The 20,502-nt window shown below is 36.8% G+C and overlaps 1 protein-coding gene across 1 annotated transcript in view; it reads right to left on the bottom strand.

Annotated features, from left to right (window-relative positions):
• LOC144451992 (5-phosphohydroxy-L-lysine phospho-lyase-like) overlaps positions 1–20,300 on the bottom strand; it is a 191,722-nt gene extending 171,422 nt beyond the window's left edge. Inside the window, exon 1 of the mRNA XM_078142954.1 lies at positions 20,159–20,300. Coding sequence (XP_077999080.1) covers positions 20,159–20,202 — 44 coding nt within the window. The 5' untranslated portion in view covers positions 20,203–20,300. The remainder of the gene's footprint in view (positions 1–20,158) is intronic.
• Positions 20,301–20,502: the final 202 nt, after the last annotated feature.

Genomic DNA, 20,502 nt, shown 5'->3' with positions numbered 1-20,502 from the left:
GCAACTCTAGAATGTATTAAATGCATTAAATGTATTAAATGCATTAAATGTATTAAATGTATTAAATACAAGCTACCCGGACCATCGCCGAGAAATAGAATGTATTTCGTGCAACTCTAGAATGTATTAAATGCATTAAATGTATTAAATGTATTAAATGTATTAAATGCAAGCTGCCCGGACCATCGCCGAGAAATAGAATGTATTTCGTGCAACTCTAGAATGTATTAAATGCATTAAATGCATTAAATGCATTAAATGTATTAAATGTATTAAATGTATTAAATGCAAGCTGCCCGGACCATCGCCGAGAAATAGAATGTATTTCGTGCAACTCTAGAATGTATTAAATGCATTAAATGCATTAAATGTATTAAATGTATTAAATGCAAGCTATCCGGACCATCGCCGACAAATAGAATGTATTTCGTGCAACTCTAGAATTTATTAAATGTATTAAATGCATTAAATGTATTAAATGCAAGCTACCCGGACCATCGCCGAGAAATAGAATGTATTTCGTGCAACTCTAGAATGTATTAAATGTATTAAATGCATTAAATGTATTAAATGTATTAAATGCAAGCTACCCGGACCATCGCCGACAAATAGAATGTATTTCGTGCAACTCTAGAATGTATTAAATGTATTAAATGCATTAAATGTATTAAATGTATTAAATGCAAGCTACCCGGACCATCGCCGAGGAATAGAATATATTTCGTGCAACTCTAGAATGTATTAAATGCATTAAATGTATTAAATGCATTAAATGTATTAAATGTATTAAATGCAAGCTACCCGGACCATCGCAAAGAAATAGAATGTATTTCGTGCAACTCTAGAATGTATTAAATGCATTAAATGCATTAAATGTATTAAATGTATTAAATGTATTAAATGCAAGCTGCCTGGACCATCGCCGACAAATAGAATGTATTTCGTGCAACTCTAGAATGTATTAAATGCATTAAATGCATTAAATGCATTAAATGTATTAAATGTATTAAATGTATTAAATGCAAGCTGCCCGGACCATCGCCGAGAAATAGAATGTATTTCGTGCAACTCTACAATGTATTAAATGCATTAAATGCATTAAATGTATTAAATGTATTAAATGTATTAAATGCAAGCTGCCCGGACCATCGCCGAGAAATAGAATGTATTTCGTGCAACTCTAGAATGTATTAAATGCATTAAATGCATTAAATGTATTAAATGTATTAAATGCAAGCTGCCCGGACCATCGCCGAGAAATAGAATGTATTTCGTGCAACTCTAGAATGTACTAAATGCATTAAATGCATTAAATGCATTAAATGTATTAAATGTATTAAATGCAAGCTACCCGGACCATCGCCGACAAATAGAATGTATTTCGTGCAACTCTAGAATGTATTAAATGTATTAAATGCATTAAATGTATTAAATGTATTAAATGCAAGCTACCCGGACCATCGCCGAGGAATAGAATGTATTTCGTGCAACTCTAGAATGTATTAAATGTATTAAATGTATTAAATGCATTAAATGTATTAAATGCAAGCTACTCGGACCATCGCCGACAAATAGAATGTATTTCGTGCAACTCTAGAATGTATTAAATGCATTAAATGCATTAAATGTATTAAATGTATTAAATGTATTAAATGCAAGCTGCTCGGACCATTGCCGAGAAATAGAATGTATTTCGTGCAACTCTAGAATGTATTAAATGCATTAAATGCATTAAATGTATTAAATGTATAAAATGTATTAAATGCAAGCTACCCGGACCATCGCCGAGAAATAAAATGTATTTCGTGCAACTCTAGAATGTATTAAATGTATTAAATGCATTAAATGTATTAAATGTATTAAATGCAAGCTACCCGGACCATCGCCGACAAATAGAATGTATTTCGTGCAACTCTAGAATGTATTAAATGCATTAAATGCATTAATTGTATTAAATGCAAGCTACCCGGACCATCGCCGACAAATATAATGTATTTCGTGCAACTCTAGAATGTATTAAATGCATTAAATGCATTAAATGTATTAAATGTATTAAATGCAAGCTACCCGGACCATCGCCGACAAATAGAATGTATTTCGTGCAACTCTAGAATGTATTAAATGCATTAAATGCATTAAATGTATTAAATGTATTAAATGAATTAAATGCAAGCTACCCGGACCATCGCCGAGAAATAGAATGTATTTCGTGCAACTCTAGAATGTATTAAATGTATTAAATGCATTAAATGTATTAAATGTATTAAATGTATTAAATGCAAGCTACCCGGACCATCGCCGAGAAATAGAATGTATTTCGTGCAACTCTAGAATGTATTAAATGCATTAAATGTATTAAATGTATTAAATGTATTAAATGCAAGCTACCCGGACCATCGCCGACAAATAGAATGTATTTCGTGCAACTCTAGAATGTATTAAATGCATTAAATGCATTAAATGTATTAAATGTATTAAATGCAAGCTACCCGGACCATCGCCGAGGAATAGAATGTATTTCGTGCAACTCTAGAATGTATTAAATGCATTAAATGTATTAAATGTATTAAATGTATTAAATGCAAGCTACCCGGACCATCGCTGAGAAATAGAATGTATTTCGTGCAACTCTAGAATGTATTAAATGTATTAAATGCATTAAATGTATTAAATGTATTAAATGTATTAAATGCATTAAATGCAAGCTACCCGGACCATCGCCGACAAATAGAATGTATTTCGTGCAACTCTAGAATGTATTAAATGCATTAAATGCATTAAATGTATTAAATGTATTAAATGCAAGCTACCCGGACCATCGCCGACAAATAGAATGTATTTCGTGCAACTCTAGAATGTATTAAATGCATTAAATGCATTAAATGTATTAAATGTATTAAATGCAAGCTACCCGGACCATCGCCGAGGAATAGAATGTATTTCGTGCAACTCTAGAATGTATTGAATGCATTAAATGTATTAAATGTATTAAATGTATTAAATGCAAGCTACCCGGACCATCGCCGAGGAATAGAATGTATTTCGTGCAACTCTAGAATGTATTAAATGTATTAAATGCATTAAATGTATTAAATGCAAGCTACCCGGACCATCGCCGAGGAATAGAATGTATTTCGTGCAAGTATAGAATGTATTAAATGCATTAAATGTATTAAATGCATTAAATGTATTAAATGTATCAAATGCAAGCTACTCGGACCATCGCCGAAGAATAGAATGTATTTCGTGCAATTCTAGAATGTATTAAATGCATTAAATGTACCTCAATCATCTCCCGTATTAAATGTATTAAATGTATTTCGTGCAGCCTTAGAATGTAAAAATGTATTAAATGTAAAATAGTAAAGTACTGGCCATAGCTCGCATAGGACGTATCAGTTTTGAATTACACAAACAACACAACATGGCATGCCTTTTGCCTATAGATGAAGATGACTAGTTTGCTGGTTAAGTCATTGAAGCTTCTTGTACTCCATCTGTTATCAGTGTCCATTTTCTTGCAAGGAATATCGTCATGCTAATTCTTTTAAATGGCCATGTTGCAACAGCTGACCCCAAATTTATCTTAAAGGAAAGTCATGTTGAACCTTGAGACTCTATAAGCTTGTTCAGTGAGAATCATTGATGAAGAAGAGAAGTGATACATAGCAATCATTGCAAGAACAAATACTTTTTCATTTAATTTTCAGGGAGGGGGGGGGGGGGAAGATGCCTAGTGATCTTCTGAACTATTCTCTATGATCATGTGAGGTCTGCATACATTTAAATTCACGGTCATTCACTGTCTAAGATAAAATTAATATCATACACATGAGACAAATGAATTACAAGTATGTAAATTTATATTGAATTGATACTAGTGTTGAAAATTAAACACTTTGAAAAGTAGAAAAATTACTTTTTATAAGCTGTACTGTAATGATTGAAGTGTTTAGAAGTGTTTAGAACTACATTCAGGTGTTATTGGTGTGTCTATCAAATTTCATCAAAGTACCATGTATAGTTTTTGAGTTACAGTACAGACATTTGATTCTTGCATTATAGGGATATACTATACGGTGCGATTTACCAAATCACATCTTTGGGATTTGCAACTTGAAATGGTACAACTATATCAAGTAATGATTAGTGATTATTGGACCAAATTCCAAGGAGATATCAAAAATGTTGTTCAAATGCCCACTTCCTATTCTAAACACCGTTAAAGCTTGCCATCCTCGACTTCATTCGGCTTTATGCAAGAAATTTATCTCAACATGTGTGATTTTTCAATTCCCAGTGAACATCAGTTGTCAAAAATGTTGTTCAAATGCCCACTTCCTATTCTAAACACAGTTAAAGCTTGCCATCCTCAACTTCATTCAGCTTTCGTGATCTCCTACATACCATGGATTATGGATATGCAGGTATCTACGAGGTACAAAATATGCATGATGCGAGTGGTGAGTTGCGAGTAGCAAGTGGCGAAATGTGCTACTTGCCAGTGGTGAAAAGTGGCGCTTGCGAGTGGCGAAATGCATCACTTGCGAGTAGTGAAAAGTGGCGCTTGCGAGTGGTGACAATGTATGACTTGCGAGTGGCTAATGGTTAAAGGTTTGATGTTTGATGATCTTGATGGCATGACATCGACAGTGTTACCAGTGATTGGAGCATCATGAGTGGCCTCGCTAGCTAGGTAGCAGCATGGTGGCTTTGGTAAGTACGATAGTACCGATAGTAACGCTGTACTTGCCGTTGTACTTACCGAAGCTACCGTGTGTAAACCGTCCATTATAAGATCGTCTTGGGGGACATGCTTTTTAGATGAATAAAAAATGAAAATGGATTGATAAAGTATTAGTAGTCGCGTTCGACCAAGAACACTGAATGAATTTACGACGCTACTCTAGTCGATCAATGCTACGTAAACATCCGGAGCAAGACCCGCTGGGCTTTGTACATCCATGGATGTATCTCACTAATATATCCATGGTTCTACCGTAGCTCTGGAGACGTGTCAAAAAAACCTGCGTAAACACCCGGAGCAAGACCTGTTGGGTTTTGTACATCCATGGATGTATCTCACTAATACATCCATGGTTCTAAAGTAGCTCTGGAGACGTGTCGGAAAACCCAGCGTACACCCAGAGCTAGTTCTAGCCATGTCGTGTTAATGGTCATTTCCATCTTAGTTGCGAATTCACGTACATGTAACTTTGTCTTTTAATTTCCTGATGTCCAAAATTGATGTCTTCCCAACTCCACGAACTCCACTCAAGTTTTACTGCGATCAAGTAGTCGATTGACAATTCGCACCAAGGCCTTCATATCTCCCAAGTTTTATTCATTGTATACACTGCTTTGACTAAACTACGGCCAGTGTTTGGCAGTCTTACTATAAAGTTACTTCAAATCAGAAAGTTTTTTCTTTCAACAACAAGTCATTGAGAATGACATTGTCCCCGCTTTGATTGGATTTTACGGAATTATCACTACTCTGATCATGCAACAACACTTGTGAACCTAAATCAAACAGACTTAGATATGTTGTGTCTGCTTGTTGGACATGGAACATGCTTACAACAATAAAGGATGGGTCGGGTATGGGGGATCATACCACGACGAAAATGGATATGCACATGTATGTCACAGAACACTGTCCTAATACCAACGTTGAATGAGATCTGTTCAACCATGTCTGAGTTATGGCTTTGGACATGGAAAATTCGCAAACAAAATGGCTGCCAGGCAGCCATATTGGATTGTATCATGATGAAAATGGATATGCACATGTATGTCATAGAACACTGTCCTAATACCAACTTTGAATGAGATCTGCTCAAGCATGTCTGAGTTATGGCTTTGGACATGGAAAATTTGCAAACAAAATGGCTGCTAGGTGGCCATATTGGATCGTATCATAAAACAAATTGACGTGCATATGTATGCCATTGTATGTTGCCCCTGTACTAAGTTTGAAAAAAATCGGTCCAGGCATCTCCAAGAAACGACTGCAGACGGACGGACGGACGCACGGACGTGGAACGTGGACGCAAAGTTGGTATTAGGACAGTGTTCTATGACATACATGTGCATATCCATTTTCATCATGATACAATCCAACGCACGGACGGACAGACAGACAGAACCCAATCCATAAGTCCCCGTCCCGGACTTCGTCCGGCAGGGACTAACAACAACAACAACAACAACAACGCCGCTAGTTAGGCCCCCAAAAAAAGGTTTTGTTTCCCGTCCTCGCGCGCGTCATTCCAAACCATGCGCATCATACGTTTTTATTCTGTTTCCCCTTTATTGTTTCAGACATCACTGGCGATTTGTGAAAATTCATTTGACTACTGTAGATCCACAGGCATTTGACAACGTTCTAAATGTTTCAACTGTACAAAAATTCATTGATTGTATTAGTATATTTAAAGGGTAATTAAAGTACTGGTAATTTGATATGATGGTACCTCTATACATTTCGTCTGAATATGTTGGAACATAGCGTATCATGTAGACGCGTACATACATGTTATTAGGATGAATGCATACTCTGTAATACATGTGTTGTAGAAGCTCGTGAGACAGAACGTCTAGCCGTCACACAGACAGTTTATAGTATACGCAACACTAGCTATGCGAAGCGACCGAAATTTTCACGATAAGGACAATGTTTTTTAAGAAATTATTTCTTAAATTTCCCCTTTTCTGAGTTCATATAACACAACTGTGGCAAATATTTCTATGAATCGTACAATACTTCATGACTACTTTTGCAATGTATGTGTAGAAATAGACAAGGTAGGAAAGCTTGAAATGCGGAAGTGACTAACAATGTCCTTCAAACATCATTAAAAGAGAAAACCCGACAACGCAATGCTACAATTTTATATGCATAGATAAGTCTTTGTTTAATCATGCATTTTACTCATGAACAAACTGAAGTGAGGATTTTTTTTTTTTTTTGGTAGTGTTTTTCGATTACGTCCTCTCAAGCTTTCCCACCTTGTCTATATCATCATTCATGTGTTTTAGTGTGATATGTGCCCTTACATTCAACTCGGAGGAGAAGCGAACTGTAAAGAACGCGTACGCATTCGCTGAGATAAACATGAACACTACCCGGGAAACACGTTCGAATGTAACTATCATGTAAAGAAGACGAAATGCATAAAGGTACATCTAAACAAGAATTCTTTAACTACCGTAAATATATAGTATTACAATCACTGAATTTTTTTTACAGTTGAAATACTTTGTACGTTGTCAGTTGCCTGTGGTAGATCAGTGAGGGGGATGTCTGATTTTTCTATCGCTATGCTTTTGTCCATTCAAGTGTCCGTTGGCAGCAAAATCTTGCGTCCATTTGGACTTGTCGATGTTGAAAGTTCCACCAAGGTATGCAGATTGTACGAGGACTTATGTAAAGGTATTCTAAGTTCTGGGGATCGATTTATTCTACCCGAACAGTACGAACTATGCCATATTGAGGCTTTGGTGTCACGTGTATATGAAGGAAATGAGTGTCCCCCTACAAGCAAAACTGGAAGACATAGTGGAATTTGGCAAGTACTTAAAGATCGTTTTGATCGAAGACTGTGACAAAGTGTCACAGCAACCCGTTAAAGATGCCTTCCATGTTCTGATGACTCAAAGACATTCAAAAGTGTGGCCTAAATTTCATAATTTGAATCGCCCAAACAGACGTTTTGAACTCCACAATGTCATTATCAGGTGGTTGCAAGATCGTAACTTGGGATGGCAAAAGCAGTACCAGTCCTTGGGAGAACAGTTTGCCAGCGTTCTTGGGAATGTTTATGGTTAATCGATCCACCAGTTGTGTGTTTCCATACCCCCCCCCCCCCCTATAAAAAATGGAAAAAAAGAAAAGAAAAAAAAACCCGCATCACCGCATCATTTTTGAAATTACCTTAGGACGGGAAACAAAACCTTTTTTTTTTTGGCCTTAGTCTGTTGTCGTCATTCCATTGTTTGCTACAATGTTTCTAAAGACGTGATAACTATCTGATACGATGACAGCGACGTAACAACAATCAGACTGTCAGCTTGACATAGAAACATGTTGGTCCATCACGGCATACCATCAAAGGGGAGTGTGAATGATCCCAACGAATAGAAAAAGCCATGACATTAGCAGCTGTCTATCAATCAACTAAGGCTTCGTCGACATGACATGGAAGTCGGCAATTGTAAATGTTCGGCAATGAATCTATCAGATAAGGATAAAGTGAACAAATATTGACTGAGTTCTCTCTACACTATATTTACGATGCTATCATGCCATTCGGCTTGAAACGTAAATGGGTTGTACATGCATTGACATGGTAGTTCGGATGACCAAACAGTTCTGATAATCAATGTTCGGATAACCGACGGTTTCAATACTGTAGTTGCATCTGGGGCAATGCACATAATATTTAATATATATGTTACTTGCAAGCGTCTCTACCACCTTCCTGGAGGACGGTGCCTGGACGATGTTGTAACTTGTATAAATTGTGTATATTTATAATATATTTGAAAATGAAAATAATTGAAAGTTTATTGTAGCCTTTTTCACAGCGTGAGTTTCCGTTTGTACTTAATATTAAAATTCGTCACCATCGACTGTGTATGAAAGATGGTTTATTCCCGGGAAACTAGCAACGATTCAAAGAACTACTACTAGACATTGCAGTTTTGATGTCTTTACTGAATTACAGTGGTACACATGACCAGTACAGTGTGTCAGTGTACTCGTAGCTTGTTCTAATTACCGTTCGAGGTACGAACAGTAACACTCAAGCTTGGAACAGGCTAATCAATGTACTCGATCCACTATGTTGACTACGAGTTTCGAGTATCTGATCAGTAAATCCAATCATATTTGACTTCAAAATTGCGGTATTTCTTTGATCTCGCGAAAAAAATTTTTGTCAAAGGACACTTTCATATAGCAGGTGTCAAGTACTCCGCCTAAAGGAGGTGTAATCGACGTTAATAAAATCGTCGAACAAACTCGCACATGTACGCATCTCTGTGCTCGGCTGTAATACCGACTGGGAGCTGTTATAATTGGTGGTGTGATAAGTAACAGATACAATCCGACCAATATGCGTCGAGCAGTAGCGAGGCGCATATTGGCCGGATTGTATCTGTTTTGTACACCGGCTAATTTCCTTTGTTGTGTATTGAGTTCGAATTCCAATGTACTCTGGAGATAACTCATACACTGCTATCATACCACCGCAACAATAATAATAATAACAGTGTCTGCGCCATCGTGCATGTCTGCATATCTTCCGGGCTATTTATACACTCTAGCTAATACACATACACCCCCTAACAAAATTAGACACTCACTTCACACTACAAGTTCTCAAATACAGTGTCTGCTGTACTGTGCATTTTCTCAGAGGATATTTTTTACATTGGAGTTAGAAGACATACATCAATGAAGTTGGATACTCTCTGTACTCTCCATGTTCTTAAATGTAAACTGAGCGAAATGTCACTTTCTACAAGGCATGCTTAGCTACTGAAAGGTTCACACACACTAACCAAGCTATTGACATTTATTTGGTTGGGCTTTCGCCATCATCAATCATTCATTTTGACAGCTCTTTCTGGTTGATAACAAACTCGATAATTCGATACAAACATCTTCCTGTTGGAGTAAATGTCTGTCTAATACACTCTGGATGTTGACTTTTCATTACCATGTCTGTCTAATATACTCTGGGTATGGACTTTTCATTACCTGGATGGTATTTCTCATATTCTCAGCTCCCTGGATTTTGAAGCGGGAAGTTTGCGGACACCTGATTGGCTGATCGCCCGATTAATCACTGTCGCTTGACAAGTAACGCCCACGCCGGTGTACAATTGATATTATCAATCATCACACCACCAATTAACAGCTCACAGTCGGTGTTACAGCCGAGCACAGAGATGCATACATGTGCGAGTTTGTTCGACGATTTTATTTGATGTGACTCGTGAGACGAGACAGACAATGACTTTAAGAATATGACGAAAATAAACTCTCCGTTTTGTTACAAGACCACGAATATTTGTCTAAAAACCTTGTGGGGTTATACTTCCATGCTTACATGAACTCATGGGTAAAACTTGTCGGAACGCCAATGACCTCAAGTGACCTATTTGATCACGTACGACCGCAGTTAATTTTCAGTCGAAGTTCCGTGTTGTCAGCGTCGATATAATTATTCATTTTTTTAATTAATTTTTTTAAATCCAAGCTTCTTGTCTGAATAACCATAGAGAGTAAAAGGGTCTTCTGTCGATGGAATAATTAACGTTTCGGTTGCATGAAAGTTACTGTGACTGTTTGAGTATTTGTTAATGAAAGAACCCAAAGAAAACGTAAATAGCCAAATCGCTAGATTACAGGGAGTCCTAATCAGTGATTAAAGCATTATAAACATACGAGTTCATCGGAAAATGGTTGATGCCATATCCCGCATTTTACGTTTATTTCAAGTCTCGTGTATAACGAGGGTTCATGTGTTATTTACTTCCGCATTTACGACACGGCAATCGATCAATCAATTTCGATATAATACCCTTTTTATACACTTGGGCTTTATATTCAACCCTTTTACAAGTTCACAGTGCATTCATTTCAAGGCATAATCAGCTATACTTGTAACTGTATTTCCACCGACAAGTATGGCGCATGTTGACTTTTCATTACCATGTCTGTTTAATATACTCTGGGTATGGACTTTTCATTACCTGGATGGTATTTCTCATATTCTCAGCTCCCTGGATTTTGAAGCGGGAAGTTTGCGGACACCTGATTGGCTGATCGCCCGATTAATCACTGTCGCTTGACAAGTAACGCCCACGCCGGTGTACAATTGATATTATCAATCATCACACCACCAATTAACAGCTCACAGTCGGTGTTACAGCCGAGCACAGAGATGCGTACATGTGCGAGTTTGTTTTATTTGATGTGACTCGTGAGACAAGACAGACAATGACTTTAAGAATATGATGAAAATAAAGTTAACTCTCCGTTTTGTTACAAGACCACGAATATTTGTTTAAAAACCTTGTGGGGTTATACTTCCATGCTTACACGAACTCATGGGTAAAACTTTGATCAATCAATTTCGATATAATACCCTTTTTATACACTTGGGCTTTATATTCAACCCTTTTACAAGTTCACAGTGCATTCATTTCAAGGCATAATCAGCTATACTTGTAACTGTATTTCCACCGACAAGTATGGCGCATAAACTTTGATAAACCATTGAGTGAAGCCGACGCAGATAATTTGATTGTGCTCGCCGTCTACGTGTCATGCCACAGCCACTTGTAAGCTAGTACTCCTTTCCTGAATTGTTTTATTCTTATATATAATGGTCCTAATACAAAACGATGTTATTATAGGGATTGACGATATTCTTGAAAGATCGGTATCGATGTCACTCTCCTCCGTGTACTCTACGTACGTCACAGAGCTAAAAATTAAAAGACGACCCCTGCGAGCGAGCGTACATGGTACAGCCTACATGTACAAGTTTTGCCTCTAAACACACTGTGTTGGCATTTGCTAAAGTTCCTTCCATAAACATTTGCAAAATATTGACAATTAACGTGAAATTGGTTGTGTTTAGGGGCAAAACTTGTACATGTACAGTTCACTGAGTATTCCCGTGTGGGGTCGCTCTCGATGTGTGGGCGGTTTCTCCTGATAGCCAGCCTAGCGTATCGCAACCTGAACTCGATCCCAAGTTACTCGGTAACATCGCCATGATAGTCTTTCTTTAGTTTAAACCACGATATACTAACAATAAAAATAAATCAATTTCCATTGCATGTGAGATACGCAAAACAAAGGTGCCGTGTCATGGTTCAAAATAAACTATGAGTTTAGGGCGACTGATCGGTCGAGTCTTGGAGGAAAGCCATTGTTGTTGTGTTTGGAAGGAGGTTGATATGAGAGCTGTGAGAGCCACAGAATACTAGACATGGTTTTATACTCGCAAGTGATACATTGTCACCACTCGCAAGCGTCACTTTTCACTACTCGCAAGTGATACATTGTCACCACTTGCAAGCGTCACTTTTCACCACTCGCAAGTGGTGTATTTCGCCACTTGCTACTCGCAACTTTCACTCTCATCATGCATATTTTGTACCTTGTACATACCTCGGATATGTACATGTACATGTACATGTTCACCCATTTCCATGGCAAATTTAACAAAATTCAAACCCTCATAACATTGCTATTATGCATCAGAAAGTTTACATACTTTTTGGTAAGCACCGAAACAGTTTAACAACTTTAATACTTTTTTAATATTTTTGCCCTATAAATGTACTTCACCCCTGTATACATGCACTGTGACTTAGTAATAATCATGTACTCTGCTATTTAGATACCAATAGATGCAATGTTTATAATGAGATGCATTGTTAACTTGATACACCGTTAATGAGATGCTCTGTGGACACCTCAAAGGTGCAAATTGAATGCTGTTTACATACACAAATACCCAAGAACATTCATGAACTTTGCCTGCATGATGCATAGTTCATGCACAATGTCCCATTCATTATGCTTGATCTGTACTGTATGGTAACAAGATTTTTTTTTTTTTTTTTTTTTTTTTTTGATATTTTTTTTTTTTTTTGGGGGGGGGGGGGGGAAGAGAGCTTAAATGAATGGATGAATGAATGGAATTTATGATGGATGAAACAAACGATGGTTTGTGTCACTATCTGTGTAATGAATAATGAAATGTACAAAATTGAAAGGTGGAATGAACACTCTTCAAAGACGTATTGAGATGACACAGCCCATTAGGTATAAGTATTTTCATGAAAGTGTGCATGTGACTATGAATTAGTGGATCTACATTGTACAATCATTGTAACTAATCATCATGTGTTTTTCCTTTGATAAGAAATAATTAATACAAATCAGAGTCTGAATATGGTAGTCACTAGTTGCAATATTATATGGTATTTCAGGGTGAACAAATCATTCTGTGAACTGGTGGTCCCCAGACCAGTGTCTTAAAAAATCCAGTGGTCCTGCTGAAAGAATTAGTGGTCCTAGGTCCAACTAATGTGAAACATTAAATCTTGCCTATGAATCCGTTTATTCAGACATACACCACTTTTAGTTGAACAATATCCAATTTATAATAATAAATATAAAGTTGACATGCTTGGTTTCAGTCAATTGACAATTCTATTCTATTTTTAATGGTTATTTTTGAGGCATTGCCGAAAAAGAAAAACCTTGAATGATGACTTCACTTGGATTTCACAAAGGATCAGAAATTTGACAGAAATATGCAACAAGAACATTGAAAAACAACTTGTTAATCATGGTTCAACAGTGCAGTATGACGACAAAAGTTGTAATACATGTACGTTTTGCCAAACTTGTCAGGAAAACCCAGACATTTGCAAACAAACCATCACAACTGTACAAAGAAACTGACCCCTTCAAAGTTGATCCTATAAAATCTCACACAAAAATAGCGCAAATCTTGCGTTGCCGCACAACTTCATGTTCAGGGCAATGATAGATATATAATTTTTTGAAGATTTAAAGTTGTAACCAAAACAAAATTTTCATACCTAATTTCCATCATCATAATCCAGCCATCCTATGTTGGAAGTGTACAAGACAAGTATAGCAACATCCTAATCAAACTTTAAAGGGATGTGTCTACAAGGTTTTGTACTTCTTTATTTTTTAAAATCAATTTGGAACCAAGTCATACCAATGTAACATGTTTAACTTTCTTGGTTGTCTTATTGTAATATTTTAAACACAAGCTACATTCAGTTTATATGGGTAGGTGATGAAACAGCTGTCTTACAATATATTACATAATCCAGTCATAAACCAAACTGGCCATGCTGCAGGCTTTACCACCAGAGGAAATAGTAAAGTAAACATTATAGTTAATTAACAATGTACTGTTCTCACTGTGTCAGCTATTAATGAGGACAAATCTACACATTCTCAACAAAGTTAAGCTCAATCTACTGGGTAATTTCAGAGTTGAAGATTTTTGAGGAAAAGCAATGATATAGAATAACACTTCTAGAAACATCTCACCAAGTTTCAAACTCATTCACTTAGTACTTTTTGAGATATAAGTTTTTGACCAAAATTCACATTTTTACACCTTAATTCCATATCACTCATGGAATCATGGTATGCGTAACATATCTTCGTCCATACATCCCTAAATGCATTTCCATTAAATTTCAGCCCAATCTGCTCAGTGGTTTTGGAATTATAGATTTTCAACCAAAGAGACACATTTTTAGCCCTAATTTGCATATCACTGATGGAATCATCCTGTCATGAACAAATCCTACTTTACACCCCCTTAAGAATGTTCCCACCAAATTTCGCACCAATCTGCCCAGTAGTTTCTGAGTTTAAGTTTTTTGACCAAAAATCACATTTTTTGACCCAAATCACACACCTGTGATGTGATCATTTTGATCACAACAATTTCCCAACTAGACACCCAAGGTAATGGACCCACCAAATATCGTGGCAATCGGTTCAGCGGTTTTTGACTTTAAGTTGTTTACACACATACACACATACACACACACACACACAGACAGACAGACAGACAGACGCCGGGCGATCCCTATAGCACTACTGAACCTCAGTTCAGTTGTGCTAAAAAGTGACGTACATGGGGCATAAGCCATCCCCGGACGCCATCATCACACAGACTGCGTGTTTTGTACAGTAGTGTAAACACCTTCGTAATTACGCTCTAACTTTCGAGCAATCAACCCGGAGAAATAAAATTCAGCCAATCAAATTATAACTGTGAATATATGTTTGTACTTTTAATAGTCTAAATTGTGATTATGATACGGCAGGGTTGCAAACCACGATAAGTAAACGGTGTATGCCTGGACTCTATGCAGAGAGCAGATAAACTTAGACCCACGTCCGCCACGCTATTACGAGCATGCACCATAGCTCGGTGAATTATGTGTACTAAACCCTGGCTTTTGAGCAAAAAAAAGAAATAAATTCATGACTGAGTAAATTTTATTTTATTTTATTTAAGAGTTAGATGTCACATTATTATGGGATTGACAACAGGGCCGATTGAGAATAAAATATCTCAATATGCAGACAATACTAATTTTCAAGTTCAGCCCAATTCTGAGTCTTTCATTTCAAAAAGTTAGTTGATACTTTAAGTAAGTTTTCTGTTATATCTGGGCTTATACCTAATTATGAGAAATGTGAAATGTTGCATATTGGCTCTTTGAAATATACTCAATTTCATATTGACACTATTTATCCATTAGAGTGGACTGATGGTGCAGTTGACGTTTTGGGTATACATATTCCTGTTGATTTATCTCAATTACTCGATGTGAATTTTAAACCTTGAATTGAAAAGGCGAGGAAGATACTGCAGCCATTGCGGGGACAGGGTCTTACCCTGTATGGGAGATATCTCTGGTAAAATCATTAGTTGTGTCACAGTTCACTTATCTTGTTATGGGAGATCTCCCAGCTCGATTTTCTTTAAAAAGTATAATTCGTTAATAAGTTTCTCTGGGATGGAAAGTCGGACAAGATAAAAAGGCAGGTTATTTGCAAGTCATATGATAAAGGTGGTCTTAATTTGACAAATCTTGAAGCTTTTGACAAGTTGTTAAAGTGAGCTGGGGCTTGAGAATTATACGGAATGGTAATGTGTTTTGCACTAAATGGTATAACCATATTCTTTCAAAAACCTGTGGCCTGCTTTTACAGTACAGTAAAACGTCGATTATCCGAACGTCGAATATCCGAATTGATCGGTCATCCCCCGAAAAAATATATTGTTCTGATGTCAAAGTAATGTTTTGGTAAAAATGTGAAGTTTGGTGAATGACAATCGACATGTGAATGAGCGCGGTTTGTCTTGGAGCTACAGTACGTATTGTTTGTAAACAATCACTGTCCACCACTTGAATGACGTGATGTTATTGACGTACGGTAAAACAAAAGATGACTACATCGAGTGTGTTGGAACGATCACACCTTCAATAACATCTCAATAAAGTTGTTCTCCTATTGACCGCCCCGTTGTCTTTTGTCTTTTGTATGATTCATAAAAGATTTGAAATGATTGTGAAATGGTGCGAACGGCATGTCACACTCTGACTATAGTGGCGACTTTCAAACAACTTGTCTGCATGAGATGTAACGCAACCGTAGTTGCGGCATTGCTACTTTGACCATTGACTGTGATACCGAAAAGATGATTGTCGGTCAGAAGTGAAAGGAGTTTCGTTCTTTTTCCAATAAAGATTTTCAAAGGTGTAAAACTGTTTCAGCTTCGACCTATCTATAAATCTGCGATGTCTAGGAAGGAATCCTCACTCGATCGTGAAACTGAAGATAAAGAAAACGATTTCCCGTGTGACCCAGTACCATCGCAAGGCGAAGCGGCAGCTATGTTTTCTCTGTGTTTGTTATGGCTAGAGTCGCAGCCTGATTGTGAACCTACCCAGTTGTTATTGCTCCATAGCTTAGACAGAAAAGCAGCAGACAGCTGTGCAATGAAACAGAAACCCCTGACTTCGTTTTTCTGAACTTTATTTTTTTCTAATTGAGTGGCTAAATTGCGGACACATCATTTGTACACATTGATACAATTTGATTACATTTATGTCAGTGAACACTCAACCATGACAACAGTGCATTCTTATTAGCTGTCCACCACGTCATCTTTCTTGTAAATATGTTTTTTGATTTCTTCTACACATATTCAATTCACAATGTCGTTTTCCTATTATATTCAACTCTTTATTTAGTTTTAGTATTAAATAAATACAATTCATTAAAAAGGTTTCTATGTAGTACGGTACGTTTCATTTGTCTGAGAGTGCATGTAACATGTGTAAGTGTGATATGCACCGTATGTGTACATTCATTCTGTATGAGTGCGACTTTTTGACCCCGCCCCGTCCTACATGTATCTTGATGCAGATCGCATATCCGAACTGACCGCATATCCGAACTAAATGCATGTCCCCGTAAGCGTTCGGATAATCGACGTTTTACTGTACATGTATGTCAACCTTACATTTGTACTTGCCATGATCACAACATCTTGGACCATGTTCATTTGACTTTCCTAAAAGAATGCCAACCTTACATTTGTACTTGTCATGATCACAACATCTTGGACAATATTCATTTGACTTTCCTAAAAGAATGCCAACCTTATATTTGTACTTGTCGTGATCACAACATCTTGGACCGTGTTCATTCGACTTTCCTAAAAGAATGCCAACCTTATATTTGTACTTGTCGTGATCACAACATCTTGGACCGTGTTCATTTGACTTTCCTAAAAGAATGCCAACCTTACATTTGTACTTGTCATGATCACAACATCTTGGACCATGTTCATTTGACTTTCCTAAAAGAATGCCAACCTTATATTTGTACTTGTCATGATCGATCACAACATCTTGGACCATGTTCATTTGACTTTCCTAAAAGAATGTCAACCTTACATTTGTACTTGCCATGATCACAACATCTTGGACCGTGTTCATTTGACTTTCCTAAAAGAATGCCAACCTTATATTTGTACTTGTCATGATCACAACATCTTGGACCGTGTTCATTTGACTTTCCTAAAAGAAAGCCAACCTTATATTTGTACTTGTCGTGATCACAACATCTTGGACCGTGTTCATTCGACTTTCCTAAAAGAATGCCAACCTTATATTTGTACTTGTCATTATCACAACATCTTGGACCATGTTCATTTGACTTTTCTAAAAGAATGCCAACCTTACATTTGTACTTGTTGTGATCACAACATCTTGGACCGTGTTCATACGTTGTGATCATGGCAAGTACAAATGTAAGGTTGGCATACTGTAAAAGCGGGCCACAGGTTTTTGAAAGAATTATTACAGCATGGCTGCAGTACAATTATACAAAATGTACCTTATCTTTAAGTTTAATCAATACAGAGGATGATGTTTGTCAAGAATTGATCTGTTAATTTTATAATTCCAAAATACGTATAATGACAACCAATTTTGTGGAAGACCTTTATTTTAAAAGGTGTTGTTTTTATTAATGATCTTCTTGATATTGAATGTAACTTGTATTCTTTTGCTGACCTTACTAGAATTTATGGTAATATTTGTACTAACCATGCATGAATACAATCAACTTTTATCTGCTATACCCTTATCTTGAAAAAGGCTACTACATGTAACTAAGGATGGTTTTTCAAAGCTACAAGTTTGTAGACCCAAGTTTTGAAACATAAATTCTTTTGTTCGATAAGAAAATTTACAGAGATGTACAATTATTTTTTAAATATTTTATCACCCTCTGATATTCCCTTACACATTGTTCGGTATTGACATGATATTTTTGATGTTACAATATCCCTGCCTAATTTGCTTGTTCTCCCTCTTAAAGTTACAATTGATGTAAAGTTAAGGTTTTTTCAGCACAAATTAATTATGAAGATCTTACCTACAAATTATTGTTTACTTGGGGGTTGTAGAATCACCATTATGTTCTATTTGTGATGAGGTTGTAGTCGGATTACTTTCATCTTTTTGGGGATTGTACTTTATTAGTCAGTTTTGGGACTCTGTTAAAGAGTGGTATTTTTCAATAACACATTTCTCATTTGCTTCTGAATGCACTTATTTGTACACTTGGTGTTTTGGAAGATGTTACTTTACTTGATAACTTTATATTCTTCATGCTACGCTATTTTATTTTCAAATTCAAATACATTAATACAATCCCATGAATTGAAGTTTTCAAGACATACATGTATCTGAAACACACATACAAGATTGAGGAAAATGGTGACGGATCAACTCGTCCCATTTCAACCCATTTCAACTCGTCCCACTCAACTCGTCCAATTTTCAACTCGCCCTAATTTCAACTCGCCCCAACTCTTTACAATATAATTTACCTGTGCATATATGAAATTGAAGCTAGTAGTACTCAGTTTGGAGGGTCTATGGTACATTTGTATCTCATATTCCATTAATAAAGTACCACTTGCGCTGTAAACACATACTACAATACTTTAAATTTGTGTTAACTACATGTAGGTGGGAGAGGAGACACGTCTCCAAAACCCGTACTCGCGGAAGTGGTATACGTGTAAAGCGTGTCAGTCACTAATATTCTCCCTGGTTATATTATCCTTATTATTTCTTATTTGGATTGTAAACATTAAGTCCTAATGTGGAAAAGTGATATTCCATGACTGAGGAAAGTTTTTGTGCTAGTATAAGTTCTAGATCTAGCAAACACTTAGCCAAAACCCACACCACTTTCTAGCTGCTACAAAATGTGACATTTGCCATGCTTCAACTGGCCACGTAGGTAAATTCATGTAATTGTTTTGGTCCCCGTACTTCGAGTCCATGTATCGTTTAGATTTATAAACATTTCCTAGTGTTGTGGGGGCGAGTTGAAAATGGGACGACAAATGGGGCGAGTTGAAATTGGGACGAAGTGAATCGCAATCGAGGAAAATATTGCTATTTCAAAAGACTGGAGGGACTTACATTTTAGGAAGTGGGGGGGTTTTGTAGAATATTTTGAGATGTAGGATTCTGTTATTGCCTTTCTCTATCTTGGCTTTTTTCCTGTCTGTTGTGTATATCTGTCATACGTAAAAATAAAAAAAAACAAAATAAAAAAAAAACACACACACACACACAAAACAGTGCTAACTACATTCATTATATCCCAAAACACTACCACTATGGAATACACTACCTCAAGAAGTTCGATGTGCACTAGACAATTGGACCCCATGTCAATTGGACCCTCCACCTTGACTACGTACGCGACAACCAGTATTGGTGTTTGTACAAAATGTACGTCTACGATATAGATACAGAAACCTTGCAACTGTTGTAATGAAGCTTTACACGACCAAAAGACGTCCGTACACAAACCGTCAAAATCAAGAAGGCTATGATGACGGCAGTCGAACGCAAATATCAATTTGATCACACACTCACTCATACGACAGTCATATCCCATATGATGTAGACCCAACATCCAGCTGTCTATGATATATTATTATGATAAAATAACTGAACTTACCCAACATAATCTCGTCGAAGCATCAGCGTTTCTGTCGCGCTCATCGTGGATTAACGTTCACTCATATAACTGCCCTCGCTAATCTAAGAAGACTTGTAAAAAATCCAAATCGTGTGCACATTTTGTTCAAAAACCATAAGGCGGTGTGTATAAGCGACAGCTGTACTGATCATACAATCGTGACCTCAAGTAACTGTGACCTTTCGTTTACATCACGTGACTTATCACAGGAGAATTTTAACTTTTCGATTATATATTATGACGTATCCTAATCTATCCACAGTGAGCCCGGGAACCGTGTTACAAATATATGAACAAACAATGAAAACATAATTTATAAATGA

Source organism: Glandiceps talaboti, chromosome 22 (genome assembly GCF_964340395.1).
Source record: "Glandiceps talaboti chromosome 22, keGlaTala1.1, whole genome shotgun sequence".
Classification (NCBI taxonomy): domain Eukaryota; kingdom Metazoa; phylum Hemichordata; class Enteropneusta; family Spengelidae; genus Glandiceps; species Glandiceps talaboti.
The sequence above is the reverse complement of the archived record's forward strand: the minus strand, read 5'-3'. Positions and strand labels throughout refer to the sequence as shown.